Source organism: Paroedura picta, chromosome 11 (assembly GCF_049243985.1).
Source record: "Paroedura picta isolate Pp20150507F chromosome 11, Ppicta_v3.0, whole genome shotgun sequence".
Classification (NCBI taxonomy): domain Eukaryota; kingdom Metazoa; phylum Chordata; class Lepidosauria; order Squamata; family Gekkonidae; genus Paroedura; species Paroedura picta.
Window position 1 is genome coordinate 29,086,701 of NC_135379.1, and position 17,060 is coordinate 29,103,760.

Sequence of the window (17,060 nt, forward strand, 5' to 3'; positions counted from 1 at the left end):
GTCATTCTCTTGGGATCAACAAAAAGAGTCCAGAAAACACTCCTGGTGTGTGCTTTCGTTGTAATATTCCTTCCAGGAAATGATGATTCTATTTGGTCTAGTTCTGTTATGGTTCCTTGCAGGCTAGGGGAGTCCATATATCAAATAAAACATTTCACTAAATTAAGTGGTTTAGGGAGAGTATATGAAGAGTACTTTCTTTGCCTTATCCCCCCTCACATACAGAGACATCGAATGTTTAAAGTCTTGGGCAGGCCTACATTCCGTAGCATGCTCTAGAATTTCTATATAGTACCAGCCAGTTTTTCATGTGGAAACATCTACAGACACGCCCCCCTGAAACAACTGTGACTACAGAAATTATGTCTGTAGTCCCGTGACAGTAGATGATGGCCAGCGAAGCCCAGCATTAAGCCCTGCAGGCCGTGCCACCGCCATGTCTGCCACCTGGCTTGGCCATCAACAAAGCAGGAATGGCTCAGAAGACAGATGGCAGAGGCAGTGGCAGCTGGTGAGGCCCGGTGCTGAGCTTGCTGCACTGTTACCACCTGTCTTCTGAGGCTGTCCCTGCCCTCAGGAGAGTAGGGAAGGCTCAGGAGATGGGCAGCAGAAGCAGCGGTACATGTTTAGCATACATAAATCAATGGTGCTCCTTAGGAAAACCATAAGGGAAATGCAATCTTCTCTACCCTATCATTTTGTTTCTTGAAATACAAGACAGATGAAACACAGGTATCAGAAGGTATGAAAGAAAGAGTACTGTTGTTTGTTTATAGAGAAAGGCTGTGACTCTGTGGTAAAGCATATATATGCTTTGCTTACCAAAGGCCCTAGGTTCAATCAGGAGGGGAGCTCTCAGCCAGTTAAGGCTAATAAGGAATCAGATCTCTGCCTCAAACTTCCTGACTGTTTCAGAGGTTTTCTGGGTGGAAGAGGAGCCAGCTTCAGAGCATGCCCTGCTGCCAGTAAGTTGCCCTGGCCACTGGACCTCTTTTAACTCAGAGAACATGGTGGGTGGGAAGCAATCTGTATTCTGGGGTAGCATCTGCATGCCTTTTGGAGAGGGGGCTGCAGGAGACCCAGAAATGGCTCCCTGCTAGCCCTCTGGGACCAAGGGTGGCCAGGAAAAGCCTCTACCCAGTGAATACTTACTCATAAGTAATTTGAGGACCCTGCCCTGTTTACTCATGAGTAAATCATGTCCCTCATCCAGGCACTACTTACCTTGGTAATTTTGGCAGCTTGTTGTAGTTGTTAGGAGCATAGACTTCTAATCTGGCGAGCCAGGTTTGATTCCGCACTCCCCCACATGCAACCAGCTGGGTGACCTTGGGCTTGTCATAGCACAATAAAAGCTGGTTTTACCAGCACCATATATATATATATAAAGAAGAGATCAAGAATGTTCTTTTAAACAATGCTTTTATACAGCATGTTCAAGCCTCAAGAGCTTGAAGTGAGAGATTATGATTGGAAGCTGTTTTGCATTTGCAAGATTTCTTTTCCTATGAGGAGGTTTGCCAATCCTTTCAGCTGGACTGCTAGGTATTTCCCTTTGGGCAAGCATTTCATGGCTGGGCTTAAGCAGTTTTCTACTGTAATGGCATTTTGCTTTATAAACTTTTCAATGTTGTATTGTTTCCTAATCTGCACCTCCAGAATCCTGACCTCCTTCCAAAGAACTAAGGGTAACTTACTAAACATAGTTCTCTCATCCTCCACTTACAACAACCCTTTGAGGGAGGTTGTGCTGAGAGAGCACAGCTAACTCGTGAAGTTTCATAGCAAGCAGGGGTTGAAAGTTGGGTCTCCCTGGACTTTAACTATTTGGCCTCTCACTTTGTGGTCAAGTGAGGCCAAAAAATCAGTTTGAATTTTTATCATCTCTAGTTAGGATGTCAGAACAACTGTAGCATTTTTATTTAAAGTATGATCCCATTAAACATGGCCTCTGGAAAGAAATGAGAAGATTTTCTTCCATCTATTGAGCAGAAGGGTAAAACTGACTCTTTTTTGCCCTGCCTGAAATGTGAATAATATCTAAGCAAATGATCAGGACTGAATAACATGAGGGAGAGGCTGAATCGTGGCACACACCAATTATGTTAAAAAGTTACATAACACCAATAAGAAGCTGGTACAGTGAATCAGTATCTCACAGTGCCATCCTAAGCAAAGATATACCTTTCTAAATTCATGCATGTCAGTAGGCTTAGAAGTGTGTAACTCTACTTAGCATAGCACTGTCAGGAACTGAGATGAACTGGAGTCTTATTGTACTTTGAAGCACTTGATTACAGTAGGGCAAAGTCCATTATTAACCACTTGATAGTGACTTGAAATTTGAACTCAGCAGGACTTGCTTTTAGGTACATGTGCCAGAGTCCCTTTCATTTATCTTTGAAGTGATGAAACTTGAATTATGAAAGGCTAATCTGTAGTATTTAGAAGTCACTCATCTTTGGTTTCAGTACATTTTAGATCCATGTAAATCTGATTACAATACAGTGGATTCCATTGCCAGTTTAAGGAGAAGGAATATTAGCTTATGTAAAGTCAAATTCTGAGTCAGTAACTTGTCAATGATACATCTTAGTTCACCCGATCAATTGCCAGGAACACTTACCATACATCATGTAGGAGTTTATGATAATTGTAGTCATAATTCCATAAAGCTATGGTTTGGCCATCAGTGGCATAGAAAGTCAATATTGTCCAAGAATGAGAGTGTTGGATTAGAAATTGGGAGGCCCAGATTCAAAACCCCATATTCAGACTGCCTAATGCCAGTCTCTGTCTCAACCTTACCAACTCCATAGGAGAGTTGTGAAGATAAAATGGAGAAGGGAGAGTCTTGGGAACCTTGAAGAAAGAAGGGAATTAAAACGTTGCATGTAGATGAACATTTTCTATATTAGGTCAAGGAATCTATTTAACTATTCATTTCCATCTCTATGTATGCTCAGCAGAGTTCCAATAACATTCATATGATAAGTAGGTATAGAAAAATGTACATGTTCTGCTGTTTGATACCTAACTACATTAAAATAATATTATATATTTATTGATCTCAGCCTTAGTTGCTAGGGATGGAAGAGGTGAGACTGTGACTTCCTATGTCATGTTTCATCAAATCCAGTCCTACAATTCCCAGGTGTTCCACTTATGAACATTGCCTGTTTACTTTAGTAGATGAGGTACTGCCTGTTTCCAAGTTGAAGTCTTAGACCTTAGCTCAGTATTCTAGGTCTGTGGTACAAAACAGCCCACAAAGAAAACCAGTTATTCTTATTATTTGTTCAAAAGTCTCACATCAAATGAAGAGCTTGAAAACAAACTCAAGGCAAAACATTCCATAAATGATTCAGCCATGATCCCCAATCTGAAAGACACCAGACCTTGAGCTAGTGGATTACAGCAGGGCTTCTTAAACTTTTCCCACTCAGGACCTCTTCTTTCCTGAGAAATTTTTTACATGACCCCAACTATATCTTATCCATTTGGTGCCTATAAATGATTGTGAAACAGCCTTGGGGGGCAAACGGTCCGGCCTCTCCAGGGCCAATCAGGGTGCAGCTGGCCCTGCCCCTACAGCTCCCGCCCTCCCTGTCCGAGTTGGAATAGGGCCAATCAGGGTGCAGCCAGCTGCACCCTGATTGGCCCTGTCCCTACAGCTCCTGCCCTCCCTCACCAAACCCTCACCCTTTGCCTTACAGACGTGCCTGGCTGTTAGAGCCAGGCACATCTCTGACTCCGCCACTCCACTTGTAGGGCCCCAGGTCAGAGGCCCGGCCGCAGGAGAGGGAGCCCTTCCCTGCAGTCTACAACGCACAGCCGTGGCCTTGCAGAGGCCCCAGGTGTGCTTTCCAGGCCGCAGGGAAGCACTCGGGCCGAGGGGGGGGGAAGAGGGAGCCCTTCCCCGTGGCCTGGAAAGCACACCCAGGGCCTGCACCGAAGCCCTCAGGCTGCCGGGAGGCGGGGGGCCCTGGGGCCCCTACAGCGTCCTCTTGCCTTTTTAATAAATGGGCTTTGCTGCTAGTAGGTATATAAAATAGCTATACAAACCAACCATTTACTGAAAATAAATCATTAAGAAATGTATTGATGTGCCACACATCTACTAGCACATTCCCTAAAATGGAAAAGATAACGGACATGATGTCTGTTGTCCTGCCTTAGGGAGTGTGCCAGTAGATGGCAGCTGCAGCAGTCCCACCCTCCACAGAGCAGGGCAGTCCAAGGAAGCAGGGAGGGGCCATGGCTGCCTCCAGTAGAGCTCCAAAGCTGATCCCTGGGCCTTGGAGCTCTGCCGCGACAGGGGCCACTTCCCATACCAGCCCCACCCTCCACAGAGCAGGGCAGGCTGGAGAAGTAGGGAGATGCCATGGCCACCACCAGCAGGGCCTTGGAGCTCTGCTGTGGTGATTGCCCCATTCCCAGGCTGGTCCTGCCCTCTGCACAGCAGGGCAGTCCTGGGAAGTGGGGAGACACTGCAGCTGCCAATGGATGGCCACTGTGTGTGTCTGAGATGAGGGAACAGGAAGGAGATGAAGGTGGGTGGGGGATGTATGGAGGAGGGAGGGATTGAGGGGGTAGGACCAGAAAGGAGAGGTAGGTGGGCCATTCTGTCATGATGGCTCATCATCTTCAAAATGGACAGCACAAATGGAGGAAGGTTATGCTTTGTTGGATTGAAAGCTAGATAAAACTGCAGGGAGAAGGCTTGCATAAGCATTTTACACAAAGGACAAAGGAAAACCAGGCAAGTTTGAGAGGCTACTTAGCAAAGTCCAAAAAATCAAAGAACAACACAAGAAGAGCATGGACAGAATCCAATTCAATAATAGCCGTTTAAACCCCATTGCTCATAATGGTCTTAATAGCGTTGGAATGTCTATATTGGATGGTAGCCAAGGCCTTTCTCCTCAACATCTTATTGTTTCACAATGGTGAAGCTAAAACCCACTCAAATACACTCAAGCCTTCTGCAAGCTGCAGTTCTAATGGGGAAGAGGTGATAGGGATAGTGATTTCATTTCTTTTTCATAAATAATTTGACAAACAACTAAGAGCTCCAACACACTTGCCAATCTAAAATCTTGTCTTCCCATAAATACTAAGTTTTTAATGACTCATAATGAAGTAATGTATTTCTAATGCATTTGAAGTCAGAGCAGTGACTCTCTTGGTTTCCAACAGAATCCATATCTTTGTTTTGACAGCAGTGCCTAAATTTTAGATCATCCATTAAATCTGAACAACTCCAGTATGCCCTAGGAGAACAATGGATTGTCTTTAATTGTATAGCCTATCATGACTGAAAAACTTAACAGAAGACCAGAATGCATGAAGCACTAGGCATTTGTGTTTCAGACTGTTTCGGGCTGAAATTGACGTGAGAATGGCTCGTTTCTGGCACAAAACAACCCGAATTGGGAAATGCAATTATTTAAATGGCTCAAACATCACCCTCTGAAATGCCCAAAATGTGTTTCAGAGCATTCCTGGTGGTTTGGAGAGGCGGCCATTTAAAATTTAAAGGGGGAGCAGAGAGATGGGGAACTGCTTGTCAGTTTCCTACTTAGCTGTTTGGTCCTTAGCCCTGGGCAAAGGGGAGGGGGGAGGGGGGAAGAGACCAATGCCTAGACTCTCTACAATCATAGTGATGCATTTTACAGATGCATTGCAATATGGTTTTGCACTTTGCAGCATGCTAAGCTTGTTGCAAAGCAAGATAAGTGAAAAGCGGGGTTATAAAGACCAGCTAGTCTTCCTCTTGACTGTCCTTTTAAGGTGTGTGTGTGGGGAAGGCCTGTGATGATGGAAGCATAGATTCAGTGCTTAGGCCACCCAGAGGTCCTCCACTGCAGCTATGAGGGTTGTGTGCATGCTGATCCTGCTGAGGAGGAGGAGGAAGGTGTCCAAGTTGGCACCCCCAACTCTTCCATGGACAAGCAGAACTAATCACTTTTTAAATCACCGTTCTCAAAAGTAGGTATTTTATTCAAAATTAAGCCAAGTAATTTTTTGGAGTGATGACTTTTTAAAAATAATATTTTGTTAAACATGTTAACATTGTGCATTTTGTAGGTGTGACATGTCTGTTCGTACTTTATGCCACGTTTTCACCACTTAAGTACTTGGACAACATTAGAAAAGTCAGTTTTTTTATTTTGTTTATTTTAGTATTTATATAACGTCCTCCCCTGAGGCTCAGGGCAGCTTACGTGGAACGCAAACAATACATGGAACTTAGTTTCTACATAACATATGAATGAACTGCAACAATAATAACATTAACATTAGCAACAACAGAGGGTAACCGTCTATAATGGTTCAAACAGGTCCAAGGTTCAGAATAGTTGTATGGACTCCTGGGAGGGAGGGTGCAGGGACGCTGAAGATTTTGCTGATTTCGGTCAGCCTCAACCAAATGCCTGGTGGAAGAGCAGGCCTTGCAGAATTGTTTTAGCTCCGTCAGGACCCTGATCGCCTGATCACCTCTGGGAGCTCATTCTACCAGGTAGGGGCCAGGATGGAGGAAGCTCTGTCCCTGGTTGAGGCAAAATGGGCTTCTTTAGGACCAAAGATCATTAGCTGGTTGGTGGCGACAGAGCTCTTTGAGGGGCATTGGCAGGGAGGCGGTCCCTCAGGTACACTGGGCCCTGATTGCATATGGACTTAAAGGTCATTACCAGAACCTTTAGCCTGATCCAGAATTCAACTGGTAGCCATTGTAGTTGATGGAGGATGAGCTGGATTTGGGACTTCCATGGTGTTACTGTGAGGACCCTGGCCACTGCGTTTTGCACCAGGTGTAGTTTCCAGATCAAGGTTAAGGGCAGGCCTGTGTATAGCGAGTTGCATAAGTCCAGTCTAGAGGTGACAGTCACATGGATCCCTGTGGGTAGGTGTTCCGGGGCCAGGTAGGGTGCTAGTACTACGGCTTGGCAGAGATGGTAAAATGCCAGCCGCGCTACCTTTGTGACCCAGGCTTCCATTGTGAGGGAAGCATCTAGGATCACACCCAGGTTCCCGGTGGAGTGTGCCGCTGAGAGCTCCACACCATCCAGGGTGGGCAGGCACGCTTCCTCACATGGACCCTTCTTACCCAGCCGCAGGACCTCTGTCTTTGAAGGACTAAGCTTCAGATGACTCTGCTTGAGCCATCTCCTCAATGCTTCCAGGCAGTTGGCTAATGTTTCTGGGGAAGAGTCAGGAAGGCCATCCATCAGAAGGAAGAGTTCAGTGTCATCTGCATATTGATGACAACCCAGCCCGAACTTCTGTACCGGTTGTGCAAGAAGGTGCATGAAGATGTTGAATAAAATAGGAGAGAGGACAGCTCCCTGTGGAACTCCACAAGTAAGCTGTCAGCGGATGTTTTCTCTCCTATTGCAACCCTCTGTCTGTGATGGAAAAGAAAGATTTTTCTCTGGTGGTTGCACAAGGTCACTGGTGATAACAAGACTAAAAATTCACCAAATTGAAAGTCATGTTGTACTGTTTATTAAGGCCAACCAACCAATATAACTCCATCACACTATCCTATACCTCTTCATCAGGCTTGATGTTTTTAAAAAAGATTTTTCACACCATGATCTGAAGGCTTCTTTATCCATATCCGTGGAAGAACGCTTTGCTGGCTTCAGGGAGTAGTTCTTTTAATAAAAAACACTCCCTTGCAGGAAAGAAGACAGCAAGTCTTCTATGAAGAGGAAGAATGGGACTGGGGGGAATGTAAGTTATGTTTATGTGCAGGATAGAGGTGACTAATCTCATCTCTGGGGGTAGGGGGGAGGCATAGGCTGAATTGTTAAGGCTTTTCTTCCCTAGGATATCCTTCCCCTCATTAACCACATCAAGTGAAAACAGCATTGTTTTCCTTCCCTCCTCAAACACTTCCTTCCTTTGCACGTTGTATGAGCTTTGCAGTTCAAACTAATTTCCTGTTCTTCCCAAGTTCTGACCAAGCAGTATGTGTAAGCTGCTTTGAGACTCCTTTGGATAGAGAAAAGCATCATATAAGAATCAATTCTCCTTCCTTCCTTCCTTCCTTCCTTCCTTCCTTCCTTCCTTCCTTCCTTCCTTCCTCCCTCCCTCCCTCCCTCCCTCTCAGGTATAACTGTGAATAGAACTGCACTATTAATCATTCAAATACCACTGGACATTGTCTTGCCAGCCAAAATGTTTGTTGTTCTTCACAAGTTCAAAATCCCAACACTAGCTCTATCTGAGAAAATAGAAAATTCTGCTAATCTGAATGCTTTTTTTACTGTTAGCAAAGTTGTCAGAGGCATACAAGCTGCTGACTCAGGAATCAGAGTTGGAAGGGGCCATACAGGCCATCTAGTCCAACCCCCTGCTCAACGCAGGATCAGCCCTAAGCATCCTAAAGCATCCAAGAAAAGTGTGTATCCAACCTTTGCTTGAAGACTGCCAGGGAGGGGGAGTTCACCACCTCCTTAGGCAGCCTATTCCACTGCTGAACTACTCTGACTGTGAATTTTTTTTCCTGATATCTAGCCTATATCGTTGTACTTGAAGTTTAAACCCATTACTGCGTGTCCTCTCCTCTGCAGCCAACAGAAACAGCATCCTGCCCTCCTCCAAGTGACAACCTTTCAAATACTTAAAGAGGGCAATCATGTCCCCTCTCAACCTCCTTTTCTCCAGGCTGAACATTCCCAAGTCCCTCAACCTATCTGACATTTACTGATTTAAGAAACTATTAGAGAATGGAACAATCATATATCACAAGTTCCATTCTAGACTCACACCAGTCTGTGGGGGAGTTTGCGTTACAAAAGCAGCAAGATTACTAGAAGTAAATAGGTTTATTCTTGAGTCAGTTCCACTGAATTCTGTGGGATTTTGTAGGCAAACACAGTTATGACAATCACATGTCTCAGTCCATCTATAAAATGTAAAAAGGAGGCTCATACAGCCTCAGAGCTATGCAGGGAGTGAACAGATCTTCCATTTGCCACTCAGTTTTGAAACAGACCACCTTGCTTTGTAATTAGCTCTTTATGGTTTATTTAATGTATTTTTAGAATCCTTATTTTGAAACCCTAGAGAATTTAGAACAGTGTCTTAGACAGAAAATTATGGTAACTCTTGTCAGCTGAAAGAAATGGCAGACTAATTGTTTAAAATTTATCAATGAAGTTAACTGCCAGTAAAACCTTTCCCTCTCTCCTTGTTGGGCTTTTACTCATCCCTTCTAGTTGTTATGCTGGATTAAAAAGGCACGTTCTTTTACATTATAGGTTTAGATTAACAGAATAGAATTGACTATATTCAAATAACATTTTGTGGCAGGTCACAAAACATAAAATCACCAATAAAACCCATGAAATAATTCAGCAGCAGCAATGAAAAACCTCTTCCTTCACCCTCCAGCCAGCTCCAAGATGGTGGTACTTTGGTTACATATGGGGCAGACCAGATGTTTAAAGTGGGCCTATGGGGAGGGGCCCCAAGATATACATCATTTATACACATGTGTCAGGAAGCCTGTTAGTCATAGTTTCTGAAATTGCATGTAGACACTGAAATAGACACTGTCTACATGTGTTCTTGGTTGTTTTTGGCACAGGGAAGTGTTCTCCTTGTAGAAAAAAAGTGAAGGCCTTGAAATTTCACTCCCTCATCCACTACTTTCCAGGAGTTTGGCTCCCCCTCCTGGCCCTACTGAACAATCAATGCTCTGCTCAAATTCCTGGCCTCCTTAAAGCAGTATCCCCAATTAACCATTTTCAGAAAGCAGTTTTCTTGGAATTTAAACACATACTGTACTGTTTGCATGAAACATTGCCAGTTCTTGGGAAATATGTTGGAGATAGCAAGCAAGTAATTTTATGCAACTTCAAACAAAACCTGTCCTCCAATTCAAAACTTTTAGTAAATCATTACTTGGATTATGATTTGACTGGTGTGTTGATTGTTGTCCCTAAAAACAATACTGTATTATTTAACGAATCTTATCTAGAAGTGAATTTTAACTTACTTACAGCTTCAAGACTGCTGTTTACTTATAACAACACAGCATTAAGTAGAAAAAAATGAAAACTACCTTCAATTATAATGAAAGCCACCTTGGTGTAGTAGTTAGGAGCACACCACACTTCTAATCTGGTGGAGCTGGGTTTGATTTTGTGCTCCCCACATGCAACTAGCTGGGTGACCTTGGGCTCGCCACAGCAATGATAAAGCTGTTCTGACCAAGCAGTAATATCAGAACTAGGGTTGGACACTTTGGCGCCTGACGCGGCCAGTCGCTCCTCACACAGCCAGCGCCACGCCGCGGGGGGTGGGATGGGCGCAGGCATTGGCACGGAACTCCATGCCTGTGTGTGTGCGCCCACTGATGCTCTCTCAGCCCCACCTATAAGGGTGTCTTTTGTAGGGAGAGGAAAGGGAAGATGATTGGAAGCCGCTTTGAGACTCCTTTGAGTAGAGAAAAGCACCATATAAGAACCAACTCTTCTTCTTCTCCTAATTATAATTAAGCCATTGTTTCAAGCCTCCAGGGGGTGAATTCCTGTGCTCAGGTAATTGATTCCACTGTTGAACAGCTCTTACCATTAAAAAGTTTTGCCTAATATTGAGCTGAAATATAATCTCTTGTTACTGAAGCCTACTAGATCTAGCTTTCCACTTTGGAACTGCAGAATTTTTGCTTGCCTTCAGATATTTGATTTGTGCTGTTATGCCACTCATCTTATCTTCTAAACGTATGCAGTTTCTTCAACAAAACTAATAAAATTCCTGCGTACATTTCCATGCAAGAATTTTTAGTGTTTAAGTTGCCACTGTACCCGTTTTGTTTTATTTACAAACATGGCTATCCACCTGTGCAGAGTATCTTTGTATCCTCTGATCCCATTCCAATCTGTCCATCCCTCTCAACCTGTAGCATGTGAGTGCTTCAGAGGACAACTAATATGAAGTATATAGTATACTTCAATTAATGCACTTTGAAATACCATTAGCCTTTTGCTGGTATTGCATTGGGCTGCGTATACTCATCTTCAGCCTGTGACTGCAGTCCTGAGATTCCTTTTACATGCTGTTTTTTGTTGTATTTTGTTAGACTTAAAAGCTGGACTGAGATGAACAATTTTGAATTTACCAAGTATCTAGTTTCCCGTAGCCTTTTTGAAGAACTGGAAAGCATTTGCCCATTCGTAGACTTGTAGACCCTAATCCATCCTTCAGGAGATACTAGATCAAGGCACTGGCAGTACACCAGCTGGTTCCGTTAGGACACAATTTATGACTTTAATTCATTTATGGTAGCTAGGTATTTTCCTTATTCTGCATGTAACTTGAGATGCAATCCTGTTCCCTCAGCATTCACATACCTTTTGCTTGGTCCTAGAATTCACCATTTGGTAGAGACAAAGTAAAAATTGAACATTTCACTTATCCTCATTGGATCCCATGTTCCTTTCTCTTCCTTTGAATGTACCTGCAAAAAATAATTCCTTACAGCCTCAGCTCACTTTGAGCTGTATTGTTCCCAATCCCTGAAAGTCCAGGCTACTCGTTTGTAGACATCCACAGTAACCTGCCCTTCTGTCAGTTTTGATATTCAGTTAATCACTTTACTTTTTGGTACAGCCACACTGGCTTCTTTAGCTGCCGCCCATTTTTCTCATTGATATAGTTGGCAATTATTTTCATTGACTTCTTTTTCAGGAAGTTCCACCCATCTGGGACTTCCTTCTCTAACCATTTCTCTAAATGTATTCAGATAATCACCAAAAGACTTATTTCTATTGTATATTTGTTGTTTTCCAAACAAGTTACCATCATTGACATCTTCTATATAACCTTATAATTGATCAGGTAAAAGATAACTCAGTAAGCAACTAAAAATTTTGTATCAGTTTATATGTCTCAAAACATCAGTCCATTGGTACCTTACAACTGTGCCAGAAAACCTTTATTTCACTTGCCATTTAACCAGTCTTTCCCCAGTACTATACTACAGATGATAATAATTCCAAACATTCAAGATCTTTCAATTTGGAGGGGAAATTTAATGTCCATAATTACTTTTAGATTAGAAACAAGGATACACAAAAGATTCATTCATTCCAATTGTACAATTTATACCTGTGGTGTACTCAAGAATTTAAGCTTTCCAGCTAACAATTCAAGCTATCATTGTGCAGACAAAATATTAGAACTGAGCTATGGGCTAAAACCAGGCCCAATGGAAGTCTTACTGTCCCTCTTAATGCATGGTTCAAGTTAGCTGGAATGCATTTGACAAATAACATATGCATTTCCCAAGCTATTAAATCAAATTATTGTCTTCAATTAAGCCCACTATATTATGCAATGGGTTTTGTTTGCCTTTGTGTCATATTTTTGTATATACTATCCTCTCACTCCAGTCTTCTAATACAGGGGTAGTCAACCTGTGGTCCTTCAGACATCTGGAGGACCACAGGTTGACTACCCCTGTTCTAATAGATACATATATAATTTAGGCATTAAGAGGAAGTAACATTTAAGCCAATTTGTAATCCTAAACCACTTAAATGTCATAAACTACTTAAAACATTTAAATCACAAGATACTTGGTGATAAGAGTATTTCATTCTACTAAGTATTTGTTCATTATACTGCTCTAGGTAACCCCTTGAATATAGAACATTTTGTGACAGTTTTGTATGTATACTTTCATCTTCGGTGAAATAAAACAGCAAACTCACACACAGCCATGACACATGAATAACATGGCTATCACAAGCAGCTACTGAATAGTTGAAATAAAGACATACAAAACCAGGCAAATCACGTCTTCCTGAAGTAGAGGGGTTTTTGTAAAGCCCCATTCTTTTGCTTCAGATGCACTGGAACTCATTGATAAAGAAAAAGCAGAAAAGAACATTGAGCCTTTTTTTTTTTTTAATAACATGATACATTTCAGACAGCCATCCTGACTAAACTCACTGAAGCCCAATTACACGTTTCTATAAGTTACGATACAAGTACATATCCATGATCAAAGTTCTCTCTCTGGATGAAGATTTAGTAGATGCCATGTATGTAAAAATAGAAAGTTTAAAAATCAATCTCATCACAGAGTAATTTTCATTTGTTTGGTGAAATAAATAAGGCAGCAGATAACCATTAATTAGCAGTGACACTCTTAAGGTATGCTATTAGATCTGCCCTCTCCGCCTTCTTCTTAATGCCAGCAAAGAGCATCTTAGTTCCTGGAATATACTTCTTAGGGTTTTCCAAGTACTCCATCAGTGTATCTTCTCCCCAGATTATTCCTAGAAAACAATGGTCATTATTATAACGTCATAAAAATGAACATGTCAAGTAGCAGATTTGGACAAATCAAACAAAGAATGCCAGCTTTAGAAAATGGTTAAATAAGTAGCTTATTAACCAATCAACACTATGTACTTTTATAGTTCAGGAACTGGGATTATAGTTACTGGAGTCTACCAAGGGCATATCTGTAACCACACCACGGGAGCGGTATAAATAAAACAGTAAGGGTGTCCGGGATGGGGAAGGGTGCCCATTGGCCCCTTCCCCCTGGAGTGACAAGCAGCAGGCCCTCCGCGTGTCAGTCTGGCGACAAGGGACCAATTGCCAGACCCACCCACTCCCCTCCGTGCGCTGCCTTTGCCCCACTGCTGCCATTGGCCACCGGCCTGCCGACAAGCCAGGTTGGCGGTGGCCCTCGCCCAGAAGGCGGCGGCGGCGGGGCTTTGGTGCTGGCTTCTTTCCCGCCACCCAAGCCCCAGCCTTGGTTAGGGGGGAGGAGTGCCCTTCCCCGCCACTCAGGCAACAGGTCGCGAGGAATGTCTGGAACTGGTGGGGGAAAGCCCTTCCCAGGCGGCGGGGAACGGCTGGAGCCTGGGGGGGGGGGAGCTCTTCCCAGCTCCCCCACCCACACCGCGGACCCTTCCCCCCCTGCCCCGTCCCCTTTCATGGCACCCACCTTCTACCTTCCTTTCTTCATTACTCTGTCCCCGTCTCAGACTCTTGCTCTCCCTCTCACTTGTTCTCTTTCTGCCTTTCTTTCTAATTTCCTTCCTTCCTTCTATACAACCACCCACCCCTTAATCTCCTTTCTCCCTCCCATCCATCCATTTCTCTTCTGCCATTCTTTCTCCCATCGCTTACTCTCCTTTCTCCGCTTCTCTTTCTCTTTCTCTACGCCTGCCTACCTTCCCTCCCTGGGGGGGCCCTCCCGCACCCACCCACCGTATTTTTTTTTAACAGTGGGCTTAATTTCTAGTGAGTTTTAAAAATGTCTTACTCAGATCTTGCATCTTTACTCTGAGCTGCCACATTAATATAGCAACAGTATCTAAACACCGCCCGCGCCGCCGCGGACTAAATAATTAGTTAAGGGCTTCTGGGGCGGGATGTGTCCGTGATGAGGAAGGGTCCGGATTGGACCCTTCCTCTGGACAATCGGAGGGACAGAATGATATACAATAATTGTGTGAGTTCGGTTAGGCTGAGAAGGGAAGTGACTGGCCCATGTTGACTCAACAAAATTCATGGAAAAGAGGCCTTTATTTCCCAGGCCCCCTTCACCATTGTACAATGTTGGTTCCTGCTCGATTCTTGGTCTTTCATATTCTGTGGGTGTTATTACATTACACAGTACCATCTTTTCCCTTATATTCCCCCAAGAGCACTAAGATATTTGGATCAACACCTGCTCAGGATCCCTAGCCCAAAGGAAGTTGAAATGGCATTGACTAGGGCCTGGTGGAATATGCTCCCAACGGAGATCAGTTCCACAAGGCCTGCAAGATGGAGATATATCAACAGGTTTATGGTTGGGGCCTAAAATAACCACCAAGAAATGTTGGCCTCACCGCTGGGGTTAGGGAGGGAGGGAGATGGAAAGGCATGAATTTGATTTAAAATGTTTTTATAACTTTTGTATGATGTGTTATAATGTCCCCCCTCCCCGAGCAACCCTGGAAGAGCAGGATAAAAATATAAAAAATATTATGATGATAAACATCTGCTGTTACGTTCTTTGCCTCACGAATAGGTTCTTAGCTTAGGTATATATTTGAGGTGATTCTGAAAGGATGATGCAACAGTTCCATTTTACCTTTGCTTTTGTTGGCTTCTGTGTAGTTAAAGCCTTCAGACTGACCAGTCTTTCGGCCAAATAATCCATGCAGATTCGGACCAACCTTGTGCTTGCCTCCTTTGTCAACTGTGTGGCATTGTGAACACTTCTGAACAAAGATCTTCTTGCCCTTTTCAACGTCCCCCATTGTCAGTACTGACGAGGAGGAAAAATATATGAGACATACAGTACATGAATAGAGGTAACAATGTGCACTCATTTGAAAACATCTTTGACATATACAGAAACAGAAAGATACTATAATAAACTTTAAAATGAAGTCACTGAAGTCAAGTGTTCCACTTTATATGTTTCACTGTGTATGGGCAAAATTTCCTTGAATAGAGGAAGACCTGTGTTAGAGCCACCATAAATCTCAAATGCACCTGGCCACACAGGGCAATGGATCAAAGGTTAAAATACCCAGATTAAAATATATTCCCTGTCTTTATGTTCAAGAAGGTGCAACTGAGTGCAAGGAAAGAGGTAAATTACTTTCTGCTAAAACAACTGTTATGGATTTTCCATCCATCCAACACATCTAATAGGACTCTCAGAAAGCCCTGTAAGCCCTCTCTTTGTATACTTATGGTGGAACACTCACTCTGCCAAGAGAGAGACCTTAACCAGTTCCGCTGGGCCTGCAAGATAGAGCTGTTCCACGAGGCCTATGGTCTATGCAAACTGAGGGCATATCTGCCCTCCAAACCAGTTGGGGGGTCAAACTGAAATATAAACTGTTTTATTGTGTATATATATATTACATAGAGTATCATATTTTAATAAATTACCTATCCTGAGTGCTCAGGAAGGGGGGGGGTTTACAAAAATAATGATGATGATTAAATATAAAGACCATCCCTCTCCATAAACAGGCTTGGGACAGCTTACAGTGTATTTATTATTAGTACTTATATATATTTGAAATAAAGCTCCAATGATCTCAGTGGAACTTTTAAAATAAACACAGACAAGGTTGGGCTTTGACGCAAGGGCCCCGCCAAGCTCATATATACCACTGCAAAAAAACTCTCATCATAAGAGTATCACGTAGCAACCGATAAATAGCACAGCCTTGATTCCCGTTTTTAAAGAGTCCCCCGATAAGCTGAGCTTCTGACCTAGCCGTAAGGTTGCATTTCAGGATGCCCTCCCAAGGAGAAGCCGCCCATCTTTCTTCCGGCCGGCCGGCCTCAGCCCCCAAACACGTGGGCGGCCAGCTCTCAGCCGCCCGACGGCCCTCTGCTCTCCCCATCTCCTCCTCCAAGGCGGGAAAACCCAGAGCGGAGCCAAGGGGCTGCCTTCCCGTGGGGACCGCTCCCCGCGGACCAGCGAGGCAAGGTCGAAAGCAAGCCGGGCCCGGCTGCATAAGCGGCCGCTCCGGCCTCCGCGCCAACCGACCGACCTCAGAAGGGCGGACTCCTGAAAGCGGAGAAACCACAGCCTCGCAGAGGAGGAACCGACGCCAGGCACTTGGCGGGCCTGACCTTGGCCCTTCCTTCTCCGGGCCTGCCCACCACTGAGCCCCCGCTAGCCCCAGAAGGGGAAGTGGCGCCTCGCTGCCTTCCCGTGGGGCTGGACTCCCGCCCGCGGCCCACCTGAGGCTCCCTCTGTACCTGCCGCGTTCAGTAAGGAAGACGAGAGCGCGCACTCCGACCGGCTGCAGCTCCCGCCTCTGTCAAATTTCTCGTGTGACTGAAAGCCTCAAGGGCACTGCGAACGCCGGGATAAGGAGCCGGTGTCTCTACAACCAAACTCCCCCTCACGCAATTAACCGCCTCTCTCGGTGTCAGCCAATCGGACGCCACTATGCGAAGCTGCTATTAGCCAAGCCACATGACTGTCGTCAACGTAGAGCAGCAAAGGTAGGCTGAGCCACTGGGGGATCTGGGAGTCACCGGCTTCGTCGTGGCGGAATGAC

General features: G+C 44.2%; 1 protein-coding gene across 3 annotated transcripts; it reads right to left on the reverse strand.

The window, feature by feature from the left end:
* Nucleotides 1-12,909: 12,909 nt before the first annotated feature.
* CYCS (cytochrome c, somatic) lies at nt 12,910-16,922 on the reverse strand. Of its 3 annotated transcripts, none has more exons than XM_077303349.1 (3): nt 16,756-16,922; nt 15,119-15,295; nt 12,910-13,301 (listed from the first exon to the last, which is right to left on the reverse strand). In XM_077303349.1, exons 2-3 carry the CDS (start codon nt 15,285-15,287, stop codon nt 13,153-13,155), a joined length of 318 nt encoding a protein of 105 aa, XP_077159464.1. In that variant the 5' UTR covers nt 15,288-15,295; nt 16,756-16,922; the 3' UTR covers nt 12,910-13,152. The 3 variants fall into 3 exon arrangements, with proteins under 3 accessions (XP_077159464.1, XP_077159466.1, XP_077159465.1); XM_077303351.1 differs by having other exon boundaries at nt 16,738-16,883; XM_077303350.1 differs by lacking the exon at nt 16,756-16,922 and adding an exon at nt 15,744-15,806.
* Between the last annotated feature and the right edge of the window lie 138 nt (nt 16,923-17,060).

What these genes read in the sequence shown, in the direction of transcription:
- CYCS (XM_077303349.1), bottom strand. Translation starts at nt 15,287, where the DNA reads ATGGGGGACGTTGAAAAGGGCAAGAAGATCTTTGTTCAGAAGTGTTCA. An exon ending in AGAAGCCAACAAAAGCAAAG is followed by an intron (nt 13,302 to 15,118) that starts GTAAAATGGAAC and finishes ATTGTTTTCTAG; the next exon opens with GAATAATCTGGGGAGAAGAT.